General features: G+C 34.2%; 1 protein-coding gene and 1 long non-coding RNA gene across 2 annotated transcripts in view; one reads left to right on the top strand and one right to left on the bottom strand.

Moving 5' to 3' along the window:
- Window positions 1-2,176, top strand: part of LOC127172642 (inhibin beta B chain) — a 13,866-nt gene extending 11,690 nt beyond the window's left edge. The window contains exon 2 of the mRNA XM_051121975.1: window positions 865-2,176. Within this exon, the coding sequence (XP_050977932.1) occupies window positions 865-1,640 (776 nt within the window). The 3' untranslated portion in view covers window positions 1,641-2,176. The remainder of the gene's footprint in view (window positions 1-864) is intronic.
- Window positions 1-17,028, bottom strand: part of LOC127172643 (uncharacterized) — a 20,967-nt gene extending 3,939 nt beyond the window's left edge. The window contains exons 1-2 of the long non-coding RNA XR_007828660.1: window positions 16,965-17,028; window positions 9,012-9,048 (exon numbers count right to left, since the gene is read on the bottom strand). This is a non-coding gene — a long non-coding RNA (uncharacterized LOC127172643). The remainder of the gene's footprint in view (window positions 1-9,011; window positions 9,049-16,964) is intronic.

Raw genomic sequence — 17,028 nt, 5'->3', positions numbered from 1 at the left:
AATGTAGGGTTTGGTAAAATATTATGGGTGAAAACTTTCAAGAACAGGGTCGCATTTAATTTTAAAATCAGAAAAAAAATTATATTGTACAGAAAAAAGCTTATTTATAAGACAAAAAAAGATCTATTTATTGTAGCATTATTTTATGACAATTAAGCACATTTTTCTCCTATTCTTATTACTGTAATGTGAATATTTAAAATCAGATTTATGCTAAATTTAAGTTTAATTTAGGATTTAGTAAAGTAAAACCTTCCAAGGGTCGCATTTTATTTTCAAATAATAAAAAAATATATTGTGCAGAAAAAAAGCTTTATAAGACAAAAAAGATCTTATTGTAACATTATTTTTGTAAATTAAGCATATTTCTCCTCATTCTCATTACTGTAACATGACTATATAAAATGATAAATATAATTTTATTTTTTGTTATATTATATATTAGTATTATATATTTAGTAGTAGTATTTTTGTTCTGCCTTTATGCTAATGTAAAGTTTAATTTAATTTTTAATAAAAAATGGGTGAATATATACAAAAAATGACATTTAAAATATTTATATATATATATATATATATATACACACATATATATAAATTAACTGTCTAAAGTAATAAGAATCTCATGAGAACGAACACTATTTAATGTCTTTAGGTTGAAATGGTCCCAGTTTAGAGGGCCATTCAAGACGGCCTTAGAGATTCGCTGCCCTCTCTGAATGTTAATGTCTTGAGGCTTTATCCTATAGGCCTTGAGTTCACCAGGTTCATCGGGTTCACAAGGAGTGTATGGCCCGAGTCAGCTGAGCAACGGCTGATGAAATGCACTGCGCTGATCTTTTCTCTCTTCTCTTGATCCCACAGACGAGTCGCTGACCTCCAAAACCAGCCTGTTTTTCGTGATCTCCAACGAGGGCAACCAGAACCTGTACGTGTCCCAGGCCAGCCTGTGGCTGTACTTCAAACTTCTGCCTAATGTTTTGGAGAAAGGCTCCAGGAGGAAGGTCACGGTGAAGGTTTACTCGCAGGAACCGGGACTTGGAAGCAAGTGGAACTTGGTGGAGAAGCGTGTGGATCTCAAACGCAGCGGTTGGCATACTTTTCCGTTGACGGACGCCGTGCAAATGGTTTTCGCCAAAGGCGATCGCCGGCAGAACCTGGACGTACGGTGCGAAGTGTGTGACAAGATGGGAGTCGTGCCTATTTTGGTAAACACGGCCGACGAATCCCACCGTCCTTTCCTTGTGGTCCAAGCGAGAGCGGCCGACAACAAACACCGCATCCGCAAACGAGGCCTCGAATGCGACGGAAGCAGCAGCTTGTGTTGCCGCCAACAGTTTTACATCGATTTCCGCCTCATTGGATGGAACGATTGGATCATCGCCCCGTCGGGGTACTTTGGGAATTACTGCGAAGGGAATTGCCCAGCGTACATGGCCGGAGTTCCAGGATCGGCTTCGTCTTTCCACACCGCCGTCGTGAACCAATACCGAATGCGAGGAATGAGTCCGGGATCCATGAACTCGTGCTGCATCCCGACCAAACTCAGCACCATGTCCATGCTGTACTTCGACGACGAATACAACATCGTCAAACGGGACGTGCCCAACATGATCGTCGAGGAGTGCGGCTGCGCTTGAGACTTCCAAAATGTTATAGTAAGAAACTAATATTTATGACTTATCCGTGCTCACAAATCCACACGCACACCCCAACTCTTCCACGCATCTTTGTACATATATTTATGTTCCTTAATCATCGAGCAATTTAGTTCCAGTCTACAGATTTGTACGATACTGTCATGTCAAAGGGATGGGATTGCTTTTATCTCTGTTTTACGCTCTTAAAAACAAAGGTTCTTTACTGGTATCAATGGTTCAGTGAAAAACATCCATTGGACAAAAAGGTTCTTTAGATTTAATTCTTAATGAGATTTAAAGGGACAGTCCACCCAAAATTAAAATTTGCTGTTGACCCTCAGGTCATCCAAGATAAGGTTGAATTTTTTTCTTGAGTCAAACAGTAAAGAAGATATTAAGCTGAAACCTTGGTGCTTTGTGATTCATAAAATCAAGTCAGCAGCTGCTGGTTTTAGAGAAGAATAAACCCACACTGTAAAAAACAATTTGTTGAGTCAACTTAAAATAATTTGTAACCTGACTACCTTAAAATGTTATGTTCAATCAACTCAAAAAAAGTTTATTCAACTTGAAATGTTAAATTATACTAAGTAACAACTTAGATATTTGATTTGAATCAACTTTAAATTTTAAGGCAGCTGGGTTACTTACCCATCTGTTAAGTTTAGCAAACACAAATATCTAAGTTGTTACTTAGTACAACTTAACATTTCAAGTTGACTAAACTTATTTTAGTTGACTGAACTTAAAATTTTAAGGCAGCAGGGTAACAAATTATTTTAAGCTGACTCAACAAATTGTGTTTTTTATTTTTTACAGTGCATATCAAAAAACACAAAATTAATACCCATGGCTCCTTCCGATAAATTAAGTTCTTATGAAGTGAAACGATCGATTTGTGCAAGAAACTAAACATTATTTACATCATTATTACTCATAATTCAGAGCCTCAGGCAAACAGAGAAATGTGATTCTTTTTTGCGAACTGATTCTTTTGAACAATACATTTCAATGAACTGATTCAGTTAACAAGTTTGTTTGCATAATCATGCACTGACGTAACATATACGCAATTATATTATTAAAGCACCCAATAATAACGTGAAACATGCATGTTTTACATGTCTAAAGCATATAAAGTGAATAAAGTAATCTTTATCAGCTCAGTTTCTTACATAAACAATGAGAAACCATAAAAACACTGAGTCGAACTGATTCCTCAGTTCAGTTACTGTTGGAGGAACTGAAGCGCTGCATCGGTTCATTCATCATCATTTCGAGTTGCAGTGACTATCAGTTTGTCTGAAAGTGAGTTTTGATTGAGTAACTTATAGATCTGAGGTGCTCAAATCGCAAACTGTTTCAGACGAATCAGTCTGATGTGGTGAAGTGGTTCACCAAAAAGAGCCAGTTCAAAAGAATGATTCATTTATGAACCAGACATCTGGACTCTTTGCTTGACGCTCTGGATTACATGTTGTAAATAATGTTCAGTTTCTTGCACAGACTGATTGTTTTGCTTCATAAGACCTCATAATATCATCAGGCACCACGGGTATTAATTTTATGTTTCTTGGTATGCTTTTTTATTCTCAAAATCTGGCAACCGCTGATTGCATTCAACGAATCACCAAGGATCATAGTTCTACTGAAAAAAAAAAAAGTCACCTACTTGCACGGCCTGAGGGTGAGCAAATATCAGCACATTTTAATCTTTGGGTGAACTGTCCCTTTAAGAACTGTTGACTGAAAGGTTTTTGGGGAACCAAAAATGGTTCTTCCCTTTTGAAACCTTTATTTTTAAGAGTGTAGTTTGGTTCTTCTCTTTAAAAATGGAAAGAGGAGGGGTGATCTTCTCAAAAGACTTTTATATCTGCGTACCTTCCCGAAAAGCACTGACCATCTTCTCAAAACAACGCCAGCACTTCCCACATTGAGTCCACTGAGTGACAACCAATCCATTCGAGAGCATCCGTCTTCAACGAACATCTGCAAAGAGCTGCAATAATCCTCGGGTTTCTCAACAGACATGAGGTCCATTCATAAATCATGAGGCATGTCTTGCTATGTCTCGGGTTGTGATTATTCATGCAACAAGGCCGGCTTCTGAAACACAAGCGTCATGAGTTGCCAAACTCTTCAGTTACGTCATGGTGCAGGACAGCACTTGCAAAAAAATACCGTAAATGCACAATATAAAGCACTTGCAGACTTAAAAATGCCTTCGAAGGCGAAGTGGCGCGCCTCGTTCACGATTCCTCTGAAATAAGTGCCGCACAAGCTATGCAATGTATAGTAGTGACCTACACCGGATGACCCACATGTTATGAACTGTTTTCAATACTTGAAATGTAAACTTTCGCTTCCTACTCTGAGCGGATGGTTGTTACAATGTTTGCACTGAAGTTGCATTATTAGTAAAGAAAAACCTGCCATTGAAAAAAAAAAAAAAGAAAAGTTATTTTTATAGAAGCTGAAACTGAATTCTGTTCAAATGTATTATACCGAATTATGGAACCAAAGAGGCCAAGATTTTAGCTATTGTGAGATGGCGAGGCCATCGGATTCTTTTGTAAAATACTTTTTAAATGCGCAAGAGGCCTAAACGATGTATCAGGGTACAATAGAACGGATTCCATTTTCAAGTTGTTGTTTTGTACAGTAGATAAATGGAATATTTCATATTTTTCCATCAACTTTAATTGTTTTTTTTTTCCAGTTTTCTATTTAATACTTCTAGCGTCTATTCCAGAATCATTTAGAGTCAAATACATGCCATCTCTGTACAGCTTATGTAAGATAAAAATGCTTTTAAATATTTTGTTCTTTGTAACTGTTATGAAATAAATTTCTTATTCTGCATCAAGATCAACTTGTGTCACTTTTACATTCACGTTTATGCATTTAACAGATGCTTTTATCCATTGCATTCAAGGTATGCACTTAATCAGTTTGTGCATTCCCTGGGAATCGAACCCATGACCTTGAGCGCCAATGTCATGGGTTCGATTCCCATTAAATGCATGAGCTGTTGTGGTCGATTTTGTTCTTTAGAACACATTGGATGAAAACATTATGCAATATTCCAATTTTTTCATATTTTTTGGGAATCGAACCCATGACCTTAGCGTTTCCCATGTCAAGTTTGGGGACTGACTCCCAGGAAATGCATGCGCTATTGTGCTTGATTTTGTTCTCTTCAACACATGGAATGGAAATGACAGTGCTCTATTTGAAAATGATCATGCAATATTGCAATTTCACTATTTTTTTTTCTGGGAATCGAACCCATGACCTTGGCATTACTCGCCAAGTTTGTGGGTTTGATTTCCAGGAAATGCATGAGCTGTTGTGTTAGATTTTGTTCTCTTCAACACATGGGATGGAAACGGTGGTTAATTTGCAAATGTTTTGTGCAATATTCAAATTTTTCTTACATTTTCTGGGAATGTAACCCATGACCTTGACGTTACTCGTGCCAAGTTTTTGGGTTTGATTCCCATGAAATGCATGAGATATTGTGGTAGATTTTGTTCTCTTGAACACATGAAATGAAAACGACGATGCATTGTTTAGAAAAGGCTTATTCCATGTTTCCACACATTTTCTGGGAATTGAACCCACCCTGGCGTTACTCGCACCAAGTTTATTGGTTTGATTCCAGAGAATGCATTAACTATTTTGGTCAATTTTGTTCTTTTGAACACATGGGATGGAAGCGATGCTTTATATGCATGTTTTATGCAATATTACAATTTTTCACACATTTTCTGGGAATCGAACTCATGACCTTGGCGTTACTTGTGGCAAGTTTGAGGTTTGATTCCCAGGAAATGCATCATCTGTTGTGTTAGTTTTTGTTCTCTTGAACACATGGGATTGAAACAGTGCCTTTTCGCAAATGTTTTATGCTATATTCCAACATTTCATACATTTTTTGGGAATTGAACCCATCTTGGCATTACTCACGCCAAGTTCATGGGTTTGATTCCCAGAGAATGCATGAGCTCTTGTGGTTGATTTTGTTCCTTTATTCGCACCTTTTATGCAAAATTTCAATGTTTCACACATTTTCTGGGAATCAATCCCATGACCTTGACATTACTCACACCAAGTTTATGGGTTTGATTCCCAGGAAATGCATCATCTGTTGTGTTAGTTTTTGTTCTTTTGACCACATGGGATGGAAATGGTGCCTTTTAACAAATGTTTTACGCTATGTTCCAATTTTTCATAAATTTTTTGAGAATCAAACCCACTTTGGTATTACTCACGCTAAGTTTATGGGTTTGATTCCAGGAAACACATGATCTGTTGTGTCATATTTTGTTCTCCTCAACACAGGATAGAAGTGGTGCCTTTTCGCAAAATTCCAATTTTCACACATTTTTTGGGAATCAAACATATGACCTTGGTGTTAATCATGCCAAGTTTGTAGATGAACTATTGTGTCAAGATTTTGTTCTTTTGAACACATGGAATGGAAACGACAGTGCTTTATTTGGAAATGGTTTATGCAATATTACAATCTTCTGAGAACTGAATCTACCTTGGCATCACTTGCACCAAGTTCATGGGTTGATTCCCAGAGAATGCATGAACTGTTGTGGTAGATTTTGTTCTTTTAAACACACGGGAAGGAAACTGCTTTATCTGCAAATGTTTTATGCAATATTTAAATTTTTTGGCGTAACTAGTGCCAAGGTCATGGGCTTGATTCCCAGTAAATGCATGAACTCTTATGTTAGTATTTATAAAGAGACACTGTATTTTGCTAAGGCAAGTTTGCGTTCACTTATTTTATGGAAATTGTGGGATATTGCATATAAAACACTGGATGAAAATGGTAAGATAAATGTACATAACATCTTAAAGTGTATAATTCAAATAGATGATTTTTATTAGGTAAGAAAACGTGCATAAACTACGATGGAAATACATTAACAAGTTCCTGGATGCAACAAAAAATCTTTTGACTTTCCCTCATGATCAGGAGATCATGTGACTAGTTAACTGGGCTAACCAGCATTGCAAACCATCTGAAATACCGTTTTAGTTTATGGAGGTCCGTCATCAAAATGATTTGGTATAATTACCTCCCAGAACAATTTCAAACAATTGTGTTCCCAAACATCAGGCTGCAAAATAACATGACAGCATTTGTTATTGCATTTCATCTGAATTAAGTAATTTATTTAAAATGTGTTTTCCTGGTTGCAGCAACTTGTTATTATTGTATTACTGATACTTTAAACCATTTTCCCAGGAAGATTTTGCTCTCTTGAACACATGGGATGGAAACGCTGCTTTATTTGCAAATGTTTTACGCAGTAAGCCAATTTTTTTGCACAAGTTTCATTCGCAACTTTGGATGGATTTATTTGAACTAAATAATAAATTTCAGTGTGTAATAGGAGAAGACAACAGCAGCAACAACATAAAAGCATCATAAAAATAGATTTATCTTCTCAAGTCTTCTGAGGACAAGACCAAGTTTTAAGTTGTAAAATCAGCTGAAAATCTTCCAGTCAGCTGCAAATCTCAAATCTGGGTTGTGTCAGGACATTAATGATGTTTGTGAGACACATGAGAACCAGTGTTTAATGCCACTGATGTCCCAGCTGCAGTACTGACACTGCAATATAGTGCACAAGTCGTATAGACATTGTTTTGTTGGTTTTTTTGGACAAACTTAAGGAAATAAACTACAAACTGTCCCAAACTGAACACCACTTACCACTTTAAAGCTCTGAACATCCCAGATCCGTCACCACTGCAATTACGGCAAACATGCACATTAGTGCGTCTGCCGAGGCAGAATGTGTGTGTTTGTCGGCAGGAGCCAAATTACATGTTTTGGAAAGACACACAACATCTCAGTCACACATTACGGAGTATTACTCTAAGGAAAATACATGTGATACATGTTTAGACAACAGATCAGAGCTGAGAAAGCCCGAGTCTGACACTATAATCAACTAAACACAGAATTATATATATGCACTGGTCAGTTGTTTGGAATAATTACTATTTTTCAATGTTGTGCTCACTGAGGCTGGATTTATTTGATCAAAAATACATAAAAAATGTAAAATATTTTCATAATTTAAAATGACCTTTTCTACCTTGATATCTGTTAAAATGTAATTTATTTCTATGATCAAACCTGAATTTTCTTCAGCTTCATTCGTCTTCAGTGATCCTTCAGAAATCATTCTGATATGCTGATTTGCTGCTCAAGAAACATTTCTGATTATTGTCAGTGATGAAAATACTGATACGCCCAATATTTCTGTCAAAACCATTCACAGATGAATAGAAAGTTCAAAAGAACAGCATTTGTTTGAAATCTTTTGTAGTATAATAAACGTCTTTAGTGTCACTTTTGATTCTTATTTAAAAAAGCACAACTGTTTTCAACATTGATGATAATCAGAAAAGTTTCTTGAGCAGCAAATCAGCATATTAGAATGATTTCTGAAGGACCATGTGACACTGGAGTAATGATGCTGAAAATTCAGCTTTGATCACAGAAATAAATTCCATTTTAACAGATTTTTAAATAGAAACAGCTTTATTATTTTAAAAGAATATTTTCTGTATTTTTGATCAAATGAACGCCTCGGTGAGCAGAAGAGACTTCTTTCAAAAACAATAAGGAAAACTTTTGATCAGTAGTGTATGATGTGATTAAAGGCCTGCTGAACTGCCTAAACAATCTGAAAGCAGTACAGTCTCTTGAACCCTGAACGGAGCGCAAAAATATTGAATGACGCGGACAGAGTTTGACAATCCTGTTCCAGCGCTCGTACAAAACAACACAGCGACTTTAACGCAACGCTTTTCCTACGAGGGCTGAGCTGAACTTTATTTTACAGGCTTGTAGCTTGAGTTTATTTCCAGCGGACAGAATGGTCTCTCAGCTTAAACACAAAAAGAGAAACAGTGTTGAAAAGATCACGTGAGAGCAAAACTCATAGACCATACCAAATATGGTGAGTGATCTGGATTGAAGTTCCTGAAGGCCGGGCATCTTAAACCCGTCAGAGTAATGAGTAACGACCGTAAAACAATTAATTAACTGAACCTCAATAGACGCAGAGCTGCAATAAAACTCCTGCTGCTAATAAATGTCTGCAGCCGCATACAGTTTGTTTGTCATCAGGCGACTCCAGAATTTTTCATCCTTATGAGTTTGCGGAAGGGAATTTCTGGAATGTTCCACTTCAGTAATCAAAATATGTTGAACGCAGATATTTTTACCCGCCGCATCCAGGAGACACTAATACTGAAAAAGGCCTGATTCCAGCTCAGCGCTTTAAAAAGCCTAGTTAACACTCATAAATCAAGATTCTGTCATCATTTACTCACCTTCAGGTCGTCCCAAACCCGTATGAGTGACTTTCTCCTGCAAAACACAAGATGAGATGTTAGGCAGAAAGTCTGAGTTGCTTGTTATATTTTAAAACAAAAATATACAATGGTCAGGGTCTGTCATGCTAAAAGCATCATAAGTTTGCATGAGGAAAAGAGTTACATTAAAGTTATTTACTGACAATCTTTCACTCTCAAATCTTGCAGTATGTTAAAAATGATGCATAAGAATGGTAAATCAAATATATCACATCTAAATCCGTCATTTTTTAATCGAACATGAGCACAAAAGAGACCATTATGACTTAAATTGAATCTATTCCCCACCAGCACTATTCTCATCTATTTACAAAGTTTTTATAAACTTCTATAATAATAATTATTTTTTAATCAGAATGTATTTTAATATTTTCATTTAGGTAATCTTAAGACTTCTTTTTAATTAATTTATTTTAGCCAGTTTAGTATTTAAACTTATTTCAGTTAATTGTTAATAATATTTATATTATGAATTAACTTCAGTTTTTACATTATTTTATTTATTCTATATATATATATATATATATATATATATATACACACACACATTTATTATTTATTATTATAATTTATTTAATTGTAGTTTTAGTCATTTTAATATTTACTTGTTTCAGACAGTTGCTAATGCAACAATTCAAATGTTTTATTTTTCCAACTAATATTTATATTATGAATTAGCCTTTATATTTAAATTTTCAGTTTCACTTTAGTTTTTTGAAGTGCTTTTGTCATATTTATTTTTATTTAAGTTTTACCTTTAGTCATTTTGGGATTAATTATTATTAATTAATAATTTTATGTAGTTTCCAAATGCAACAACTCTATTTTTTTGTTTTTCTATCTAATAAGTTTTCTATCTAATATTTATATAAAATTCTTTTTTTTTCAGTTTTCATTTAATTTTTTTTTTTAAGTTTTAGAACTTTTATGTTGTCCTTTTGTCATTTCTATAGTTTTTTTTATTTAGAATTTATTTTAATTATAGTTTTAGTCATTTTAATATTTAAACTTATTTCAGACAGTTGCTAATGCCACAATCTAATTTTTGTTTTTATTTTTTAAGCTCAAGTTTTTCCATCTAACATTTATATTATTAATTAGCCTTTATTTTTATATTTTCAGTTTCATTTTAATTTCATGAACTGCTTGCGTCATATTTTTATTATTATTTATTTTTAATTTAAATCATTTTAGTATGAATTATTATTATTTTATCTAATTTTCAATGCAACAATTCTGTTTTTTGTTTTTTTAAGTTTTCCATCTAATATTTATATTATGAATTGACTAATCAGTTTTCATTTTAATTTTTAGTTAAAAAGATTTAGCAAATTTATTATGTACTTTTGTTATTTTTATTTTTTTAAATATATTTTGAATTTATTTTAATCTTAGTTTTAATCATTTTAGTACTTCTAATACTTCTTTCAGATTATTGCCAAAAACAATTCTAATTTTCATTTGTTTCTTTTTTCATCCATTTTATATTTATTCGGATTTTGTTAAAGTTTTTGTAATTTTACGATGTGATTTTGCATTTTGATATATTTCATTTATTTTTATTTATTTATTTATTTTTATTTCAATTAGTTTCCAATACAACAATTACAATTTCTGAATTTTTTTTTGTTCAATTTTTAAGTATTTATATTTTATTTTATCTTTAACTTCCAAAAATGAGCTTTTTAATAGTTTATTTTACAATAACAATGTTCCTCACACAAACCTTTTACGTCCTTGTTAACCTTTAAAGTATTAAAATCACAGTCCACTCTACTTGAAAGTGCGAAATGCTTTAAACTACACGAGTGTGACATTTTCATTCTGGTTGAACAGAAAGGCTTCGATACGCCAATCCAAACGGCCCGTTTGTTCAAACACAGATCTCAAAGTGAGTCCAGTATAAACTTGAGATCATCACGGAGTAAATCCATCTCAGGCTTGTCATTCTGACGCTCCTCTTACAACAAACACAGCAGCGGCGGGCCCCCGGAGACCCCGCGCCATCATTTATCACTTGACATGTAGATGCTTGGAGCGATTCTGACACGCCGCCCCATAAACACATGTTTTCCCACAGAGCAAAAATCAGTTCCATCCTTTTTCACGAAGCTACAGAAGAACGGGCAGAGCAATCGCAGATGGGAAAACGCCCATAACACGCATTTCTTTTTCGTTTGCGGTCACGTTCTGAAGGCGCGTTCGCACGAAAACGACGTGTTGCCTTTCGGGGTCAAGATGAGACGAAGATCTCGGCCCACGATTAACAGATATTGGGGAACAAAGACGAGCTCTTTGTGCGTCTCTTTTCAACATCAGGTGCACTTCGGCGGCCCGAAGCTCGCCGCTTTATCCCGAGGGAAAGAATAAAGACAGATTTCTTTGGACATGACAGCGGTTTTATGAAGGGACACAAAAGATGGACTTGGCATATCATTCCGCTTAATCCCATAGAAGAGGGACTCGGGCTCTATTCAAGTCTTGTCACTTTAGTGTTGGGATACTATCAAACCGAACAGGTGGATTTCCTATAGAGGCCGAAGCTGGGCCCCTCATTGTCATAACCGCTGGCGGGGCCCCACCGCCGATCCATATGTCAGCTCTTCCTGTTTGTTCCCAAACGGCACGCACTGCAGAGACGGAGAACAACTTTCAACAGTTCAGTTTGATATAGCGGCTCGTTTTGCTGCAATAGTAATTGGATGCATTTTTCAACCAATGGTGTCGGTTTCCAGGCAGAACGATACGTTTTCCCGACCAATTGCAGAAGGGGGAAAGTGTCTGGGAAACCTGTTTGGAAACAGTCATGAGTTGTGTTTGTTACTGTAAGCACCAGCATTGCTGGGAATATCTGAACAACCGTTCCACAATTTTCACTCAGAAATTGCTAGTAAGTTTCACAATTAATTACAAAGGAACCACAAGTAACACAATGGGTTAAACGCAAAGTTGAAATAGAAAGACTACATAGTATTTACTTGTAAATGTACACAAATAAACTTCCCATAAAATATTTTTTTTAAAAATAGCACGTTTTTCTATTTCTGATATAAATTTATACTTATTACTATATATATTTAGTTAGTGATTTGACAAAAATAGTGTTTTGAAATTGACGTGTTGGTGCAAAAAAGTCTATATATATATATATACATATTATATTCATATATTAATAGTAATTATAAAATAATTATTTCAGACATAATTTGTAACTGCCAATTTTACAAGTGTATATTTGTAATATTTATATTACTATATGAATTATGTAAATAAATAACAATAATATAATATTAATAATAATTATAATATTTCAGATATCATTTTTAACCACTGATTTTACAAAAATAGTGTTTAAAGGACATTTTAGAGCAAATATTTACAGTATTTATAGTTTGAAGCATACAAGGTTTTATATATGCATAAATTATAAAAAATATAATAAATTATAAAAAATATATATTATATTATATAAATAAATGTTATTGCTATATTAATAGTAATTATAAAATTATTATTTCAGACATAATTTGTAACTGCCGACTTTACAAAGTGTTTTAATATCGACAGTTTATATATTAGTATATTTGTAGTTTAAAAGTATAGTTTTCTAGAGCTAATCAACATATAGAATTACGTAGAAAGTATTAAATATTATATATATAATTTATATTAGTATATAAAATTATGTAAATAAATAATACTAATACAATATTCATTTAAAAATTTCAGATCTAACCACTGATTTTACAATATATATATATATCAAAATAATTGTATAAATTATGTAAATAAGGATTAATAATATATTTATAGTAATTATAAAATAGTTATTTCACACATAATTTGTAACCACTCATTTTACAAGAATAGTGTTTAATGTTAAAAAGATTAATGTTTTTGTACAAAAATATATTTAAAGTTTACAAGTTTACATAATGAGTTTTCTAGGGCTAATCAATAATTATGCATTAATTATAAAATAAAATTACAATATTACGTAAATAAATAAATAAATAAATAAATGGGACATTTTTGTTTAACGTGTTCAAAGTTTGAATGTATTTATAGATTATTTGTTAATATTCATATATATTTTATTAAATATTTAATATATGTGACCCTGGACCACAAACCAGTCATAAGAGTCAATTTTTTCAAAATTGAGATTTATACATTATCTGAAAGCTGAATAAATAAGCTGTTAGGATAGGACAATATTTGGCCAAGATACAACTATTTGAATATCTGGAATCTGAGGGTGCAAAAAATAAAAAATAAATAAAAAATAAAAATATTAAAAAAAAACGCCTTTAAAATTGCCCAAATGAAGTTCTTAGAAAAGCATAATACTAATAAATAATTACGTTTTGACATATTTACGGTAGAACATTTACAGAATATCTTCATGGAACATGATCTTTACTTATGATTTTGGGCATAAAAGAAAAATCGATCATTTTAACCCATACAATGTATTGTTGGCTATTGCTACCAATATACCTGTGCTACTAAACAACTGGTTTTGTGGTCGAGGGTCACATATAGTTTTGATTAGAATACATCATGTCCAGTCCACCTGCAAAAGTTCAATGCTCCCAAAGCACAAATAATTCTGCATTCACATATAAACGCATCTCCCACACTACTCTGAAATGAATGCCATTTCTATCTGTCATTTGTCAGGGATAGTGAAAAGGCAGCTTAAGCATTACAGACGTTCTTCAAATGTTTGTCTGGTGAATAAATCCCATAGATATTCACTGAATCATGAATCTAATTCTAAGAAGTGATTACTCAGAATACCCCAGCAACTCCTAAGCATCCTAGCATTGTGATAGCAACTTCTGCATGCACAAACACCACTTACATTTTCTCTTATTTCAAAAACAAAGTGTTTAAAACAAAAGCACAAGCAAGTTGTTTTGTGGCAGGAGACGGTTCTAACATCTCCGAGCCCGGCTGAAAAACAACATGTGTTACTCGCAGAAACCTCGAGCGAACGGCGGAGCGAGGACAGAAGTGTTCCCTGCGTGCGTCAGGGTTCAGGCACGCCACTTCAGCCTCATGACTGGAGTGTTAGCCGTCCTGTCATAGTCAGCCGTCTGGACAGGAACACGACTCGAGAGGCCGATAACGCCGGGATGAGTCACCAGACGCCAGGAAAATAACCTGAGGGGCCCTGGTCACTACAGACGGGGCCGTGACATAAACAAGCTGTCTTACACAGCGGTTAAACGCGGCAGCGGATCGGCCCAGGAGTGGGTGAAACACCAGCACGAGTCCATCCACTCAGAACATGAACTAAACAAGAACTCTTCAAACACACAATCAGCATCTGAAATGAATGAAACTTAAATATTTTAAAAGACATACTATGAAATTCAGTTTCATTGCAGGTTAAACAAATTCACGAACAGGCAAAGAAAGGTATTAAACAACTGTTTTGAGTTCTGTGAGGTGAACTGAATCAATACTGAATCAACATCAAAGAATCAACATCATAACTGATGAACTTCGCAGTACTGAGACTGAATCAACATTGAAGTAAATGAGCTGAAAAATGAAACTATTGCCTGCTGAATTGAATTTTTTTCAACTTTGCAACATGAATTCACTTTAAAAACTGTATTCATTTCTGTGGTGAATTGAATCAAGTGTTTAAAAAAAAAAAAAAAAAAAAAATATATATATATATATATAATTAACATATGTATTTTATAAAAATATCTAAAAATATAGATATATTTACCTGCCAGCTGTAAATTTGAATTCATTTAGATTTCAAAAAACAAAACCAAAAAAAAAACCAAAAAAAAAAAAACAAAAAACAAACAAACAAAAAAAAATATATATATATAAATTAAAAAAGAAGTAGTATATGTATTTTATAAAAATATCTAAAAATATATATTTACCTGCCATCATTCTAAAGAATTGTAAAAATGTAAGTGTTTTTACTTATTTTATTTTAAGTTTATAACTTTTAATAACTATATATTGTGAATTTTATTATTTTTATATGAAATATAGAAATTATATTTGAATGTTTTATTAATATAAAAATGTAAGAATATAAAAATCTATATAATCTATATATTTTATACAAAAAATATCAATATCAATATATTTAAATTCCATAATTCTAAAGAATTTTAATAGATTTTTTTTGTTTAAATCAAAGGTATAAAAAGATGCAATCCTGCACACTATCAATACTTGCTAGATATTAAAGTTTATTGTCACAAGCAATGTTTTGGTCCACCTACCATCTTCAGGCATATGTATACTATTAAAGACAAGTCATTATTAAAATACACACCCAACCAATGAATGTCATCGACAACACCTGTGGACCAATCACCAAACTAATATGTCATAAATAACAAGGGCTCAAATATCCAATAGAAAACACTTAACAACATTACAAATAATTGAGTTTGTGTTGATTGAATTTTAATCAAAGCCAGAATTTCTCTATTTCGCCTTACTTTTGACCCCTACCAGACTTGCATTCTCTTTTATAGTACTTTATAATAAATTAGCAAGAAGTCTACTGCACTCTGTACTTTTTATTAAGAACTTACTAAATATAAACAATATAAATAAATCATATTTTAAAAGTATATGCTATCTTTTTAATCAATTACTGTCCTCAATCCGGCCCTCAGTACCACCAAATGGCGCGTTTATCGGCATTTCCGCTATTCCTTGAACACACAAGCGCACCAGCAGATCATTTAAGCCGTTTACGAACGGGCTACTTGTGGCATCAGGACAAAGGCTCTTGCTTTCATAACCGGCCGCGTGTTATATTGTGCCACCAAAAGGTCCAGATGGTTTGGTGCTGCTCCTGAGGGTCCCGGCCCGTTTCAGACGCCGGGTTTCCGTTGCGCTACAAAGCGGCCCCTTCCCCTCATGCATATTCATGAGGACAGCGCGCTTGTTAGGAGCCACGGCCACCTCCCATCATTTGAATATTCATAACAAGCCCGGCTCGGGGAAAGGGTGACGTCTGCGCGCCTCATGAATATTCATAGGAAACTGCCCAAAGGTTTAGGACTCCGAGTTTTGTGCAAACAAATTTCACGCTACATCTGCAAAGGACACACCTCCTCCAGCACAGATAATGAGGAGGACTCAGAGAGATTCGCGGCTCGTTCGGCGGCAGATGCCGCTCTATTGTGGGGTCGAGCGAGAGGATTATGACCAGTCATAATAAAACACTTATTGGGGATTTATACAACAACAGCAATCCGAGAAGTTTCAAATCAAGCATGGCGTAATGCTTTTCAAAGTTGAAGAGCAGGAAAACGCTCGCGACCCGTTATTTCACTGCCAATTAAACACCGATAAAGAGAAACTCTTTGTCGCTTTGTGGAATAAAATCGCACGCATTTGTCACGTTATTTTTAGGTGAACGACGAAGAGGCCGATGCAGATCGATACGGCAGCAGAATTCAAGATCAGCAGCAGTCTTTGCTGGTAAGAGCCGTAAATCCTAGATCAAATGTCAGACGAGAGCGCTGGTGAAAATTAGGGGCTGAAAAATTGGGTCAAAAAAACAAAGGATTACTCCAAAATTATTCATCCCCTGCAGCATTTGTGGTATGCCTCTGATCTCGCCATAAGCACACCCGCGTACGCCCAAATTATCATATTTGGCTTACGTTACTACAAATCCAAGTTTGGATTCAAGGAAACACTGAAATGAATCATAATATCAAACAGACTTTGAGCAACTAAAAATATTACACAATATTGCTTGGAATCTGGGATATTTTGAACAGAACAGGATGGGGAAAACTACATGCAAAAAGTATTAAATGTTTCTATTTTCTGTCTACATTAACACATCTTGCAGACACTGTAATCCAAAGATTTAAATCCAAAATTTGCTGAAAATGTGCTCACCTTTAAGCCATCCAAGATGTAAATAAGTTTGTTTCTTCATCAGGTTTGGAGAAATGCAGCACAG

The sequence above is a fragment of the Labeo rohita genome, chromosome 11 (genome assembly GCF_022985175.1).
Source record: "Labeo rohita strain BAU-BD-2019 chromosome 11, IGBB_LRoh.1.0, whole genome shotgun sequence".
NCBI classification, from domain to species: domain Eukaryota; kingdom Metazoa; phylum Chordata; class Actinopteri; order Cypriniformes; family Cyprinidae; genus Labeo; species Labeo rohita.
The sequence above is the reverse complement of the archived record's forward strand: the minus strand, read 5'-3'. Positions and strand labels throughout refer to the sequence as shown.